This window comes from Bufo gargarizans, chromosome 4 (assembly GCF_014858855.1).
Source record: "Bufo gargarizans isolate SCDJY-AF-19 chromosome 4, ASM1485885v1, whole genome shotgun sequence".
NCBI classification, from domain to species: Eukaryota; Metazoa; Chordata; class Amphibia; order Anura; family Bufonidae; genus Bufo; species Bufo gargarizans.
The window spans coordinates 353961132-353978601 of NC_058083.1; the positions used below are offsets into that span (position 1 = coordinate 353961132).

The 17470-nt window shown below is 40.4% G+C and overlaps 1 protein-coding gene across 3 annotated transcripts in view; it reads left to right on the forward strand.

Annotated features, from left to right (window-relative positions):
- PDE10A (phosphodiesterase 10A) overlaps nucleotides 1-17470 on the forward strand; it is a 333722-nt gene that overhangs the window by 88538 nt on the left and 227714 nt on the right. For all 3 annotated transcript variants that reach the window (XM_044292077.1, XM_044292079.1, XM_044292078.1), the window contains exon 2: nucleotides 1011-1136. In XM_044292077.1, the coding sequence (XP_044148012.1) occupies nucleotides 1011-1136 (126 nt within the window). The remainder of the gene's footprint in view (nucleotides 1-1010; nucleotides 1137-17470) is intronic.

The window sequence follows — 17470 nt, forward strand, 5'->3', positions numbered from 1 at the left end:
CAATTTTTCTAATAGTTCCAAAGCATTTATGATGGTCAGTCAGTACATTTATAATGTTGTATGAGTTTAAATGTTTTATAATTGTAAGGAAACGTGACAGATTTGTAAATAGCGGAATACGTGTTGGAGAGAATCCATTTCTCAGTTCCTCAAATGGCTTAAGAGCATCATTTTAAATACTGCCCATGTAGAAAATGTTTAGTATCCATCAGATACTAATAAAAAGTTAGTTCCCAGATAATGTGAAAGAAAATATGTAAAATATTAAGATTTCCTGGGAGCAAATTTTTTGGCTTTAACCAGAAGGACTAACTATAGTACCAAGTAAATACTAAAAGAATAGTGATTATGAGTTTCTGCTTGCAGGACAATCGGCCTCAAGATACATTACCATACTCCCACCCAATTATTTGTTGTAATTGTGATGCATAATAGTAATTAGTCTGGGTTCACATTTGACTGAATAGCTGAATTTGCCATTGCAATTGTGGTTAATCTGCAGCGCTGTACAGTCCCAGAACTCTCATCCAAGTTCTGCGTGCAAAAACCGTAGTGTAAAATTGACCTGAAATCAGTAGTATGTCAACTTATGCTGAGGCTCTTCCCCACAGAGTTCACCCTTTTGCAATCTGCAGTGAGGGTGAAATCAATAGGCCTTTCTGCTGCAAAACAGCACATTTAATACATGCCGTTTTTGTTGCCTTTTTTGCTGCAGAACCACTACATTTTCTGTTAGGAGAGTGCCAAACTACCCCTATCAATGGGGAGTTTCGGTGATTCTTGCCTTATGTTGGGTCCATCATTTCTTAAATAACCATCTTGTTTAATAAATATACTATTATAATGTTCTTGTGCATCTTTGTCATGTGAACGAATCCGTGGAGAGATCTGACCCTAGGAAGATGCATGCTCACTTTCTTATGTTAGATATTATAGCATGTATTGCCATCCACGGAATGTGACTTTTGTGTTAACAGAGATTATTGACTCCATATTCTGTTTAATTTTAGATTTGACAGATGAGAAAGTAAAGGCATATCTCTCTCTCCATCCTCAACTGCTGGATGAATTTGTATCAGAAAGTGTTGCTTCGGAAACAGTAGAAAAATGGATGAAAAAGAAGAACTTGTATGAAGGTAAGAACGGAATTGACATTTGTAACTTCACTCTTGAGTCTTGCTTGTTCTGATAGGAGAAGAAACAGATGGTGAAAAACAGACAAAGAACTAGCAAATTGTCCTGAAACAACTTCATTGTACTGGTTTTACTAGCGTAGCACCCCTAAAAGTAAGACTATTACTTAAAGGGGTTGTCTTACTTAAGCAAATAACATGTATCATGTAGACAAAGTTAATACATGGCACTTACTAATGTATTGCGATTGTCCTTAATGCCTCATTTGCTGGCTTGATTCATTTTTCCATCACATCCTTGACTGTTCTGCTTCCTTCCCAACCTTTAACTCTTAGACTGGCACGTGCTGTGTTGGTCTTGATGGCCCTTGCACCACTGGAGGTGACATTTAATTTATCATAACTTATCAAATTAAATGCCTCCTCTGGCAGACCGTGCGCCAAACTGAACTCTCGCAGCTAAGGGCTGAGTTTTACGACTTTTTAGCACCAGAAAACTGACACAGGGAGGAAGAAAATTTCCCCAAAGTCTTATTCACCCTGCCTAGCTTGACTAAACCTAGTTGGTAATTCACAATTGATACATTAATTTTACCTGGTCATATGTCCATGATGTATTTATCTTATGAAATTTCTAACAAGTCCTGTCATAATTAAATAGATTTTCCATTTTATCCATTTACAGTTGTTATATTAGCAGTTCACAACTATAACATAAAGGGGATAACCATTTACTATCAATATACTCATTAAATCCTCACAGCTAGAAAAGTCCAGTAGTTGGAAGCCAATGCAACCTCTTCAAAGTAAAGTTAAAATCCCCTGTGACAAAGTTCCTATGCAATTCGGACACTTCCTTCATGGCCACGAGTAAAGATGCATTTGGCAGCAGAAATACCGTTGGGTCAATAAATATTGGGACATCGACACAATTCAATTTTTTTTTGTCTCTATACACCACCACAATGGATTTGAAATGAAACTAACAAGATGTGCATTTACTGTAGACTGTCAGCTTGAATTTGAGGGTATTTACATCCAAATCAGGTGAACGGTGTAGGAACAGTTTGCATATGTGCCTTCCACTTGTTAAGGGACCAAAGGTAATGGGACAATTGGCTTCTCAGGTGTTCCATGGACTGGTGTGTGTTATTCCCTCATTATCCCAATTACAATGAGCAGGTAAAAGGCCCACAGTTCATTTCAAGTGTGCTATTTGCATTTGGAATCTGTTGCTGTCAACTCTCAAGATGAGATCCAAAGAGCTGTCAATTTCAGTGAAGCAAGCCATCTTTAGGCTGAAAAAACTAAACAAACCCATCAGAGAGATGGTAAAAAACATTAGGCATGGCCAAAACAACTGTTTGGAACATTCTTTAAAAAGAAGGAGCGCACCAGTGAGCTCAGCAACACCAAAAGACCCGGAATACCACGGAAAACATCTGTGGTGGATGACCGAAGAATTCTTTCCCTAGTGAAGAAAACACCCTTCACAAAAGTTGGCCAGATCAAGAACACTCTCCAGGAGGTAGGTGTATGTGTGTCAAAGTCAACAATCAAGAGAAGACTTCACCAGAGTGAATACAGAGGGTTCACCACAAGATATAAACCATTGGTGAGCCTCAAAAACAGGAAGGCCAGAATAAAGTTTGCCAAACGACATATAAAAAAGCCTTCACAGTTCTGGAACAACATCCCATGGACAGATGAGACCAAGATCAACTTGTACCAGAGTGATGGGAAGAGAAGATTATGGAGAAGGAAAAGAACTGCTCATGATAGCATACCACCTAATCAGTGAAACATGGTGGTGGTGGTAGTGTCATGGCATGGGCATGTATGGCTGCCAATGGAACTGGTCCTCTTGTATTTATTGATGATGTGACTGCTGACAAAAGCAGCAGGATGAATTCTGAAGTGTTTCGGGCAATATTATCTGCTCATATTTAGCCAAATGCTTCAGAACTCATTGGACGGTGCTTCACAGTGCAGATGGACAATGACCCAAAGCATACTGCAAAAGCAACCAAAGAGTTTTTTATGGGAAAGAAGTGGAATGTTATGCAATGGCCAAGTCAATCACCTGACCCACATCCGATTGAACATGCATTTCACTTGCTGAAGGCAAAACTGAAGGTAAAATGCCCCAAGAACCAGCAGGGACTGAAAACAGTTGCAGTAGAGGCCTGGCAGAGCATCACCAGGGATAAAACCCAGCATCTGGTGATGTCTATGCGTTCCAGACTTCAGACTTTAATTGACTGCAAAGGATTTGCAACCAAGTATTAAAAAGTGAAAGTTTGATTTATGATTATTATTCTGTCCCATTACCTTTTGGTCCCTTAACAAGTAGGAGGCACATATGCAAACGGTTGTAATTCCTACATTGTTCACCTGATTTGGATGTAAATACCCTCAAATTTAAGCTGACAGGCTGCAGTTAAAGCACATCTTGTTCATTTCATTTCAAATCCATTGTGGTGGTGTATAGAGCCAAAAATTAGATTTGTGTCCATGTCCCAATATTTATGAACCTGACTGTATATAAGCTTGTCACGGGATCTTAACTTTGTTTAATAAAGACTTAATCATTCTCTAACTGTATGCACATACAGTATACATGTGTGGCTTGGAGTTTTACAACATTTATATTTTTTTTCTCTCCAATCTCAGTCACTGAAATGTGTTGTCATAGGCCTTCCAGCAGTAATTTAGATTTCTTGTATTAGCAATGTAGCTATATACTTGGTATACGAATATTTATTTTCACTAAAGATTTTTTTTTTTTGTTGATCATTGTTAAATTCTTGACACTGATCAATAGAAAGTAAAAGTCTGACCTCCAATAAAGTAGTATATGCAATAATTAGTAATGAGAAAAAAAAAGCGTGTGGGGGTGTCTTCTACCTAACTTTTAACATTTAATTTTTATTTTTTTGCCTGCTTTGTATAACTCCTCTGGATTGTCCTGATCTTAAGTTGCTGCATTGTGTTATATTTTTCTTTTCTTTATTATTTATTATCTCTTATCCATGGTGGGGTTCATATAATTATGATGTGTCATGATGCTCCTGTGAGCACCGCAACCTTTTCTCAGCTTTTCCTAGGCCAGTGCCAACACGTTCATGTGTCACGTGGCGTACAGCCTACGCTTCAAGTGAATGAGGCTGAGTGCAATATCGATCATAGGTGCTATATGCTTGGTAGGCTAAAAGAAGGCAGTTGCCTTCTTAAAACGGCTGATTGGCAGGGGTTCTGGGTGTTGGAACCCTACTAGTCACTGAGGATCCAGAGGATAGGTTATCATTTAAAAAAAAATCTTGCCTCCCACCTTAGATCAGTCGTTTGACAAAGTGGACCAGATATATGTATGATGGAGGAGTTAGCTGGATGGGCTAACAGAGCACATGCTAAGTATGTTAGGCTGTGGAATTCTTGGAAAACATTTAGACAACTTTACTAGCTTGGCTCCACCATAATAGGTGGCAGTTGGGAGCCTATGTTATTCGGGTCGCTTCTGTCTCTGCCTCTGCCTTTGTTTCCGCTTTTGCCTTTGTCGTGGAATCTTACATTTTCTGAGATCTGTGCCTTTGTCCAGGCTTTAATGAAGATATGTCAACTCCTTTTCGGCTTTGTATCAGCTGCAACTGGAAAATGTCCATGGTTGTTTATCCCTGTTCCCCCCTCCCCCTCTTATTTGTATCTGTTTAATTGTGTATGTTTATCCCATCCCCTCCCCTCCCAATATGTCTCTACTCATTCCCTGGATACATGGAACTTTTATTGTTTGACATGAAGTGAACTTTGCATCCTTGTATAATTTTGCTCACTTGTCATGACAGAAAATCTGAATGATAAATTTGATAAGAAAATAAATTAAAAAATCCTGTAAAACCCTTTTAAACAACCAGCACAGATGTGAAGTGCAATATAGGCAAAGTGTGTGGGTGATGTCGACAAACAGGTCAGGTTCTGAGTAATAATTTATTTTAAAAAATGGCTGGCCAAGAAAAATGTGTTCTTAGGAAATACTTAAAACTGTGTATGTTGGGGACTGATCTGATTGTCCAGGTTTTGCATTCTAGAGAATTAGTGCAAACACAGGATTGAGAGGTTTGGATTATGAAGTATGTTAGTATTACAATACTGGCAGATATGGAGAGCAGCATAGCCGTAGAGAGTTTTGTGGGTGAATGTAGTAAGTTGTAGTGTAGTGTAGTCTATAGCAGATGTATAGGACAGGCTAGTGGCATCAGTGTAGCATTTTTGCTGTAAAAAAAGGTGGATTCTGTAAATGGTTTTTGGGTGCAGTTGGCGTGATTGTGCCAGTGACTGGACAATGAGATCTCCTTTTACCACTGGGCTAATGGCAAAAGGTGGGCTCTATTAGCCTTTTATTTAATTAGAGCTATTGGGATGGAATTATATGTACTGTACCCGTTTATTTGTGTGCAAATAAGAATATGCTGTGTATTTCAATTGGCCTAAATGTCAATTGGCCAAGGATTGCCTAAGAACTATGCTAAAGTTTGCATTTCTTAACTTCTACCAGACGTCCTCCAAATAATCTATGTGTAATGCAACTGTGACTGAGCTATGAGCTCCCGGCTGTGTTCATTTTTAATTCTGATTACTTTTATGTCATAAAGGTAACGTGCTATAAGCCAGGGGTAGATAGAAGGTAGGCCGCTATAAGCCAGGGGTAGATAGTAGGGTGCTATAAGCCAAGGGTAGATGGTAGGGCGTTATAAGCCAAGGGGAGATAGAAGATAATGCGCTATAAGCCAAGGGAAGATAGAAGGTAACGTGCAATAAGCCAGGGGCAGATAAAAGGTAACGTGCAATAAGCCAGGGGCACATAAAAGGTAACGTGCAATAAGCCAGGGGCACATAAAAGGTAACAGGCTATAAGCCAGGGGCCGATAAAAGGTAACGGGCTATAAGCCAGGGGCCGATAAAAGGTAACGGGCTATAAGCTAGGGGCAGATAAAAGGTAACGGGCTATAAGCCAGGGGCCGATAAAAGGTAACGGGCTATAAGCCAGGCGCAGATAAAAAGTAACGGGCTATAAGCCAGGCGCAGATAAAAAGTAACGGGCAATAAGCCAGGGGCAGATAAAAAGTAACTGGCTATAAGCCAGGGGCAGATAAAAAGTAACGGGCTATAAGCCAGGGGCAGATAAAAAGTAACGGGCTATAAGCCAGGGGCATATAAAAAGTAACAGGCTATAAGCCAGGGGCAGATAAAAAGTAACGGGCTATAAGCCAGGGGGTAGATATATTGAATTCATAACAATTAACTGTTGTGTTGGTTGGACAGTGGTCATTCAATTTCCTTGTTGAAGTATTTTTGTTACAACTATGGGTAATCTGAAGGGAGTCAGATCATCTTGCCGATCTATGCCTGCATGGTCAGGAGCCACGCAAACGGCTTATTATCCCCTTGGATGAGTTTGCACATGGCAGGTTTGTTGCAGAAATGTCTGCAACTGAAAGTCAGTTCCATACGTCTAAATGGGGTTTCTTCTGCTTGGATTTCTGCAAAACAGATTAAGATGAATGGGATGGTTGCAAAAGGTAATCTTTTGTACATGCAGGAATATACCCTTCAAGGGGTTGCGTACCTTTGGGATTTTTGGCGAAACCCCTTCCTGGGCTGACCTGTGAAGAGTATCATAACTATGTGCTTCCTGATGCTGGCTACCCAATCCTTCTCTCCCTGGCCTTGGCTTCTCTGCTACTGTCCCAGGATGTTAACGTCTGCTTTGAAGCCCTTGCAGCTGATCGCTGGACATAACAGTGACCTGCTCCCCTAGTGTTACGTGACCATTTGTGGCCAGCAATTGTCTGCAACAGCGTCAAAACAGGAATTTCCATCCAGGGAGAGCGGCAGTGCAGCCAAGGCCAGGGAGAGAAGGAGCCGGTAACCAGTGCCAGGAAGCACATAATTATGCTTCCCTTGGCAAGTGTACCCAAGAGGAGGAGAAATGGGTGTACAACTCCTTTAAAGTTACTTATTCGTTCTTCCCTCAATGCAGGATATGCCTAATGCATATTCATCTTTATCTATTCATATGTTTATGTAGAGGAAGGGACCAATTAGCATGCAACTTTGGGCCCTTTTACATGCACTGATCGGGAAGTGTAGCATGTAAATATTGAGCTGATCAACCGTCAAATGAGCAATCGTTTGTCAGCTGATGGCATCTTTAAGACTGGGGCTGTGTGAAGATGTGCTCTGCTACAGCAATTTTTAGAAGTCATGCCACCAAAAACCTAAAAATAACCCCAGCCAAATCAGTTGCAATCTAATGTGACTTGCATAGTATCTTTTAGCATTTTTGTTATGTGGTGCAACATATGCAGCTGAAACCAAAAATCCTTTTGTCTGCAGCACATCAGCCTTCAGTTTGGATATGCCACATAAAAAACCCTTTCAAGGCTCTGGGATTTTTGTTTTTACTCCCTGCTTACCCAAGGCCATAACTTTATTTTTCCATTCACAGCTACTAGAGAGGGTTCGATGATCCAGGGAGTTATCTGATTGCCTTAATGGAGGCGGGAAGGAGTTTTTTCCCCTTAAGTGGGGAAAATTGGCTTCTACCTCACATATATATTTTTTGCCTTCCTCTGGATCAACTTGCAGGATGACAGGCCGAGCTGGATGCACAAATGTATTTTTTTCGGCCTTATAAACTATTTTACTATGTTACATACAGTTAGGTCCATATATATTTGGACAGAGACAAAATTGTTCTAATTTTGTTCTGTACATTACCACAATGGATTTTGAACAAAACAATTCAGATGCAGTTGAAGTTTAGACTTTTTTTTTTTTTTTTTTATGAACGTAAACCCGCAGTTTCTGAGCCATGGGGGAAGCGAGCATGTGAGCGTCTGACGCAGGACGCTTGACTCCGCCCCCCCTCCATTGCCATCAGCCCGTGTGTGTGCCGCTGTGTTGGTGAGCGGCTGCGGTCCGTGCCCCGGATGCTTGCTGTAAGGAGGACGCCATGCCTCGTTCACCTCTTACCGTGCTGTACCACGCTTGCTACTAAGGACCGCTGCCTCTGCCGGCCGAAGACGCCGTATACATTGGTATCATGGTGGTGAGAGCAGACGAATAGAGGAGTGCTGGAGTGCCGGAATCATTCAGTGGGAGGTGGGACAGTGTGTTTGTGCGGTCTGGGGTCTGGCATCTGTAAAAGCCGAAATTGAGTCCTGAGTTGGAACAGTGGACACTATGGTGATTCCCTCGGATCTACTGTGTGGCTGTGTCTGTGATTAAGGATTAATACCGTTGGCGCTGTAACTACACCGCTGGGGTATATTCTTGATGTGGGTATGCCTAGCGGAGAAGAAAAAGGCAGAGAACGGTTTATTTCACAGCGCAGAAGCCTCACCATTGCTACGCTATCACCTCCGGTGCTATGTAGTAGCGTGGATGGAGGGCTGAAAGTGGAGGGAGCATGTACTTTGCATTTATGTGAGGTTCCCCTAATAATACAATTTCTGGGGAAAACTAACCGAGGTATGAGAGAGACGGAGAGGAGGGGATAGGGGGAAGAATAAAATAAATATATGAATAAGGGGTGAAGATATGTAGTTGGCGATGGTTCATTTTATTTGATATAAAGGTGGACCGTGATTCATTATACGCCACTATACTATGCCGGTGGTTTCGTCCCCTTTTGGAATTTTTTTGTGTCCTAATTCCCTCCTAACCCCCGCTTTGTTCTGGACTAACTAAGGACTAACTTTTTTGTATGTTTACCTTCTCCTGCACCTGCTGTGTCATCGCAGGGTGGTAGACCTGCGGTCATCTTCTTGTATTGACTAATATCAAAGAAAACGGTTCCGGATAGACTGTATTCCGCTATTGGTGGACTGCAAGAATTATAACAACAATAACACCCTCTCATGGATTTCTTTCTTTTTTTTTCTCTCTTTTCTCTCCCTCTAATTCCTCTAATACTCTACTAATACTCTATTGCTCCAAGTGGTGCTCCCCCTTCCTGTTTTTGGGAGTTAAGTTGTATATGCCGGTTTGTTGGACTCGTGCAGTATCAACACTCACAAGTCATTATTATTCTTAATAGAGTTTTTATGCTGGTGGTATATGAATTTATAATTAGAGAAAATTACTGGGAAAATAGTTTAAATGGTTGTGAGAAAGGGAGGGGAGGAGGGAGAGAGGCGATTAGGAGAGGTGAAAAGGGAAAAACGTACACTAAATACAAGATTCTCTCTAAGAAAAAAGATGAACAATGTGCCCCGACTAGTTCCAGTACTAGAAGATCAATAACAGGATTAGAGACGGGGCAAAGATAGCATAATTTAACTAAATATCTGACCCCCAATTCCCCAGTCTCTACACCACTACAGAAAGAAAAAATGATAAATACAGAAGCACACATCATGACACAGGGGAACAGTAAAGGGGGTACTACAGGGGAGGTTGGAACCCCTGAACTAGCTCCAGAGATAGATGTAAAAATGATGAATGATATATTTCATACCGTCTCCAGGACGGAAAATATAATGGGGAGTATAGTGACACAGATTGGGGCAGTTCAATCTGATGTCAGTGTAATACTTCCTGATATTACTTTTAAACCTTTGCCCCTCTAATTTAAAACTATGTCCTCTTGTAGCAGTTTTTCTTCTTTTAAATATTCTCTCCTCTTTTACCTTGTTGATTCCCTTTATGTATTTACTAGTTTCTATCATATCCCCTCTGTCTTATCTTTCTTCCAAGCTATACATGTTAAGGTCCTTTTAATCTTTCCTGGTAAGTTTTATCCTGCAATCCATGTACTAGTTTAGTAGCTCTTCTCTGAACTCTCTCTAAAGTATCAATATCCTTCTGGAGATATGGTCTCCAGTACTGCGTACAGTACTCTAAATGAGGTCTCACTAGTGCTCTGTAGAGCGGCATGAGCACCTTCCTCTTACTACTGGTAATGCCTCTCCCTATACACCCAAGCATTCTGCTAGCATTTCCTGCTGCTCTATGACATGGTCTGAATACACTCCATTGACTACAACCCTCTGTTGTCTGTCTCTCAGCCACTGCCTAATCCATTCAACAATATGGGAGTCCAAGCACAAAGATTGCAATTTATTGATGATCCTTCTATGCGGGACAATATCAAAAGCCTTACTAAAGTCTAGATGTTCCACAATCCTCTCCTTAAGTATGGTTTCCATTAATTTCCCCACTATTGATGTCAGGCTTACTGGCCTATAGTTGCCCGATTCCTCCCTACAACCTTTCTTGTGAATGTGCACAACATTTGCTAATTTCTAATCTTTTGGGACAACTCCTGTTCCCAGTGATTGGTTAAATAAATATGTTAATGTAACCTTGTACATTAACTGCCCAGTCATAGCTATCATCCAGCCATGTTTCAGTTATTCCCACTATGTCATAGTTCTCCTCACACATCACTAATTCCAGCTCCCCAGTTTTATTAGTCAGGCTTCTGGCATTAGTATACATACATTTGAGAGGTTTATGTATATTTTTTACCCTACACCTTTCCTTCTGAACTGTTCTAGTCCCTCCTTCCATTCCTCCCCCCAGTCCCACTATCTTGCCCCTGGTCTATATCTGCCCTATCTTCCCCTCCTATAATGTAATTTCCCTCCCCCAGTCCCTAGTTTAAACACTCCTCCAACCTTCTAGCCATCTTTCTCCCCAGCACAGCTGCCCCTTCCCCATTGAGGTGCAGCCCATCCCAACGATAGAGCCTGTAGCTGATAGAGAAGTTGGACCAGTTCTCCAGGAACCCAAACCCCTCCTTCTTACACCAGTTCTTGAGCCACTTGTTAATCTCCCTAATCTCCCATTGCCTTTCTTGTCTGGATCACGGTACAGGCAGTATTTCGGAAAATACTACCTTTTGAGGTCCTTGCCCTAAGCTTTTGACCTAAATCCCTGATATCATTTTTAAGGACTTTCCACCTACGTCTAACTTTGTCATTGGTTCCGATATGGACCATGACCACTGGATCTTCTCCAGCCCCTCCCATTAATCGGTCAACCCGATCTGCGATGTGTCGAACTCTAGCGCCAGGAAGACAGCACACTGTTCGGCGATCACGGTCTTTGACGCATGCATCAAAAGATTTATTAGTCTTCCTCCCTAACTGAGGTCCTTTTCCTTCATTTTCCTTTGTAAAAACTGAACTGAAGTATTCATTGAGGCAGTCAGCTGGTATAGGTTGATCTTGGGTTCATCTGTCCAAAGAATGTTCTTCCAGAAGTGTGCTGTTTTTTTAATATATTTTTTTTTTTTTTTAGCAAAGTCTAATCTAGCCTTCTTATTCTTGAGGCTTATGAGTGGCTTGCACCATGCATTATTTACTTTCATGCAGTCTTCTCTTTATGGTAGATTTGGATATTGTTACACCTATATCCTGGAGAGTTTTGTTCACTTGTTTGGCTGTTGTGAAGGGGTTTCTCTTCACCATGGTAATTATTCTGCGATCATCCACCACTATTGTCTTCCGTGGGCGTACAGGTCTTTTTGCATTGTAGTGGTCACCAGTGCTTTCTTTCTCAGGATGTACCAAACTGTAGATTTTGCCATTCCTAATAGTGTAGCATTTTCTCGGATGTTTTTTTTTTTCTGTTTTCGCAGATGAAGAATGTCTTGTTTCACCCGCATTAAGAGCGCCTTTGAAAATGCAAGCACCACACCTCAAATTAACGCCAGGACTTTTATGTGCTTAATTGAAAATGAAATATTGACTGATTTGCCCTTTGAGTCAATTGTCCAATTACTTTTGGTCCCTTTAACCGCCTCCTGATCGCCTAACGCAGGATCGCGTTCCGGAGGCGGCGGTCTCAGGCAGAGTCACGCAAGAGAGACGCAAGATTTCCTGTGAACGCGCGCACACAGGCGCGCGCGTTCACAGGAACTGCAGGTAAGCGAGTGGATCTACAGCCTGCCAGCGGCGATCGTTCGGTACAGGTATATTAGATGCTGTTTTGATAAGTGTCTAATGTACCTGCTACCTGGTCCTCTGGTGGTCCCTTTTGCTTGGATCGACCACCAGAGGACACAGGCAGCTCTGTAATAAGTAGCACCAAGCACCACACTACACTACACCCCCCCTCTGTCGCTTATTAACCCATGATCACCCCATATAGACTCCCTGATCACCCCCCTATCATTGATCACCCCCCTGTCATTGATCACCCCCCTGTAAGGCTCCATTCAGACGTCCGTATGTGTTTTGCGGATCCGCAAAACACTGACACCGCGGATCCGCAAAACACATACGGACGTCTGAATGGAGCCTTACAGGGGGGTGATCAATGACAGGGTGGTGATGACCCCATATAGACTCCCTGATCATCCCCCTGTCATTGATCACCCCCCTGTAAGGCTCCATTCAGACATTTTTTTGGCACAAGGTAGCAGAAATTGATTTTTATATTTTTTTTTTCTTACAAAGTCTCATTCTCCACTAACTGTCAAAAGATAAAATCTCACATGAACTCACCATACCCCTCACGGAATCCAAATGCGTAAAAATGTTTTAGGCATTTATTTTCCAGACTTCTTCTCATGCTTTAGGGCCCCTAAAATTAATAACAAAAAAAGTTAAAATGTCAGCAGCAACGAAATACCACCAAGTGAAAGCTCTATTAGTGAGAGGTAAAATTCATTTGGGTGGTAAGTTGCATGACCGAGCAAGAAACCGTGAAAGTAGTGTAGTGCAGAATTGTAAAAAGTGGTCTGGTCATTAAGGGTGTTTAAGCTAGGGGAGCTGAGGTGGTTAATAACAGTGTGTCACATGTAAAGGAGCTGAAACTCTTTAACCCTTCATCCAATTTTAATGTGGATACCCTCAAATGAAAGCTTAAAGTCTGGACTTTGTCCATGTCCATTATATAACTATAACTTGAATATGTTTTCGTAAACAGGTAATGAAAACAAAATTTGTGTCAGTGTCCAAATATATACAGGTATGGCCCTAGCTGTAGCGGCATCAGGGTGTTTTTGCAGGACAAGTTGCACTTTCTTTTGGCACCATTAAATATTGTATATGATGTACTAGGAAGTTGGAAAATTTTCAAATAAGGTGAAATTGAAGAAAAAGAAATTCCAACAGTTTTATGGATTTTGTTTTTACAGTGTTCCCTTCATTGTCTGGGTCTGTATGATGATAGGGATGCCACAGTTGTATAGTTTTTCTTGTGTATCAACACTTTTTTTAAATAAAAAAATAAAAATAAACTTTGAAAAAAAAGATTTTTTTGCTTTGCATCGGCATACTCTGAGCCCCTTAACTTTTTGTAATTACTTTTGGAGGCTCATTTTTTTGCAGGGCGATCTGTTGTTTTCAATGATAACACTTTGTATTGTGTATGCCTTTTTTTTTTTTTTTTTAAAGAAGTGAAACGTAGAAAAAATGGCAAATCGGCCCTTTTGGTAAATCTGTTTTTGGTGTATTGGGAGGAGGCAGTGTAAAATATTATTATTATTATTATTATTATAGGGAATTTTTTTATATTTTTTTTACAGGCCTAAATAAGAACTACTGCTGTTATAGCCACAGATCATTCAGAGCGACCGAGGCTACTACAAGGAATGATCAGCTTCCATAAAAGCTGCCTCAGATGCTGTGGTCAAAATTGACCACAGCATCTGAGTAGCTAAATATCTGCATTCGGCGTTATCACTGACCACAGACATTAGCCCTGTGTGTCTGCTGTGTGATATGGCAGAAACTTGGCAGCTATGGCAAGAACGAAGCAGCCGCCATCTTTAAAGATCCAACTTCGGCCATACATATACAGTGGAGTTTGGGAAGTGGTTATACGAGTGTTAGTATGGGGTTTTAATAGCCCTGTGTAAAAGCACCATTACGACCCATTTACATGGGCCGATGCACTGAGCAATGATTAGGAACAAATGTTTGTAGGAACATTTATCCTGTTCATCGCTCAATTGTTAACTGCATTTATATACAGTACAGCAGTGTTTGCTTCTGTACGGGGATGAATGATTTATTACTGCATTTTTTTTCCCCACAATGTTTAATTTTTTTTTGTCTGCAGCACATGCTTTATTAAACATAGTGATGTGCAGCCACAAAGTGATGATTTTGTTTTATGCCACACATAAACCCTCAGATCAGTCAACAAATTATCACTGTCGGCACATTTGCTGGAGAAAATTTTAGTGTAGGAATTGTTTTTCCCAATAATTGGCCTAATCATCTGTCTATGTAAATGAAATACACTTTAGATGAAGGATGGCAGATCACACCGACAATCTTATCTGTATGAGGGCACCCCGCCTTATGCATTTTAGTTATATTTAATTATTCCAGCCATTTTACGCACAAGTCCCAATTACTTCTTGAGGGACTATTGGCCAAATAAGCTCAATAGTGTAACCCTATAACATATGGTTGCAAATTAGTGTTTTACACATGTCTGTGAAGGTTCTCATTTATCTAGTCCATGGAATATTAGTGATAAGCCCAAGTAACTCCTCTCCTCTCCCGAGGCAGTTTAGTCACACCTATTAGCTCCAGAAATGCAATCAACATCTTACCTCCATGACTGAAGCAGAAGTCACCAGTATTTAATGCTGGAGATTTCTCGTACAAGCCATTGTAACTGAGAAATTAAATCAGATGACTAGTAAAACATCTCAAAGAAAAAAAAGTATACCACAAGCCAGGTTGCTCTGACTTATAACTACTAAACATGTTTTTACACTTTTATCTTTCCTTGGCACGGCAAAGAAAACATATTGTTGTGTTTTTATACAGTATAGTAATTGTTTACCCCTCCCAGAAATTACACAGTGCATAAATATATTCTTCCTTCTGAAACTAGGTTGCAAGAGCCTGTAACTGTACTAACAGGGACCTCTTTTAATTTATGTGAAGTTTTTAGGAGTTTGTCACCTCCAAAACAAGTTTCAAAGTAAGCATACGCCATGTGGGGAGATGCTTTAAAGCATAACTATATACTTTTCTTGTGAAAATACATTCCTGTAATCCTGAGAGGTTTTTAAGGTGTTTTTTTTTTTTTTTTGTGCACTGTGGGTGGGGCCACATCATTTGATGCACCTGGCTTACCCTGTGTCTTCGCTACCAGCTCTGAAAAGTCTGGGACTGTCAATCAAACAAGTGGGGGTGGCCTGACTGTTACTGGAGGAACATTTTTGTACTAAATCTGTGCTGCCCCACCCATAAAAAACATATTTTATTTAAAAATATAAAGAAGCATTTCTCAAGATTGACGGCCTTTCACAAAAGGGTTTGATTCTGTTACCAGTCACCTATCCTACATGACTATATGCTTACTTTGAAACTGAATTTTTAGGTGACACTCAATTTTTCATAGAAATGCACAAACAACAATGGGCTACATGTCTAAAGTCCATGATAGTGTTAACTGGAGGTAAACGCATGGACTAAGACCTCTATGGATAGTAAGTTTTCTCATTTATTAATATTGACTTGCCACTAATGAACTATATAGCTGGCTGCCTACTGACAAGCTGCAACTTGTTTATCATGACCATTCTACAGGTCAAGAGTTCCTCTGCTTTTTACCTTGTTTGAAGAGCAGCCTTTGACAGAAAGGAGTATGGAACAGTGTACTATACGTGGAAAATTATTTTCCATTCCATTGTATGTTAATCTGGAATATTCAGATTTTGAAAGTGACTTGTAAATTTATACTTTTGATAATCTTTATTCAGAGCTGATTGCACCGATTAAGACCACTAGTAGCAATCAACCTTTCACTTCTGATGGTCACACGTTACTTTACTGGTCTTGGCCCCTCTTTAGGTACGCACAGTAAAACATTTTTTTGGATGTTCTGTGTGGGCATTAACCAGTAATTAAAATGTGTTTTCTATTAGATGTCACATTTTCTACTTGTTTGACTGAAAAAATGTGGTTGGAGAAGATCTGAACATATACAGTGGGTACTTCAACAATTACTTAAAGGGAACTTGTCATGTGGAACCTGGTGTCTGAGCTGCGTGTTACAGAGCAGAAGGAGCTGAGCTGACTGATTATATAGTTTTATGGTAAAAGATTCAGTAAAACCTGTGACTTATTAATGTAAATTACTGCTTATTCTGGGCTTTGAAGTCAAGGAGGCAGCCCTATTGGTGACTGTCAGCCACTATGATTGTGCATACAGATTGTCCATTTATCCTTATAATGTCTACATTTAAAGATTGTGCCACCTACAGTGCCTTGAAAACATATTCTTACCCCTTGAATTTTTCCACATTTTTATTTTTTTTCATGTTACACCCACAAAGTTAGATGTATTTTATTGGGATTTTATGTGGTAGACCAACACAAAGTACCAAATATGTGTCAACTGAAAAAAAATAACTGGTTTTTATTTTTTTGAAATAAAAATCTGAAGTGTTGGTGTGCATTTGTATTCAGCCCCCCTGAGTCAAAACTTTGTAGGACCACCTTTCGCTGCAAGTCTTTTGGAGTATGTCTCTACCAGAGTCACCGAAGTACGACTACCTAAAATATAACCTTTATTTTGGTCAATTAAAAATGAGAATTCCCTAAGAAGGGAACACAAATAGTGCAAAAAAAACACCAAACAATTTACACACGAAAGAGCAGGATCAGACAAGCGGATCAATATGAGGAGGATACCAGTGGCACCATTATGCCACTATAATAGCATAATGGTGCCAGATTCATTTATCATGCACCGGCCACTTCGCAGTTTAACAGGACATCTTTATTGGTGGACTACAACACATTATTAGATAGAGGTGTGTTGCCGGTCAATGCCATGTTAGTAATGCAAAACAGATATTCAATTAAATATAATGTGGGTAATAGATAAATGTCACCCCTAAAATAAACACGAATCTGACACTTCATGTGTCGATATTAAAGTCTATCCACTGTAATAACCGTGTGCGGATTCTTGTATATTTAGTGAACTCGTTCTGGCTGTGGCCTTCAGATCAATAATCCATCCTTACGGATATCTGTTGAACACTTGTTGTGTTTGATTGACATTTGTTTTTGTCCCCTGATGAACCCCTTCAATGAGAGGAGGGGGGGGGGAAACGCGTCGGAACACGTGATTGTACAACTGATATCTATCATATATACTATTACCCAGATATCCATATGGGATAGTATACAAAGGGCACCATAAGGATAGACAGCATAGGTACGTGGACGGAGTGTGCCTACCATTAAGACACATCTCCAGGCTGAGGAGTCATAAAGGGACATCATAGGGACAGATACTGATATGGCACAGGTTGCCTTGATGCGTTCCTTCCCTTTATCCTCCTCATATTG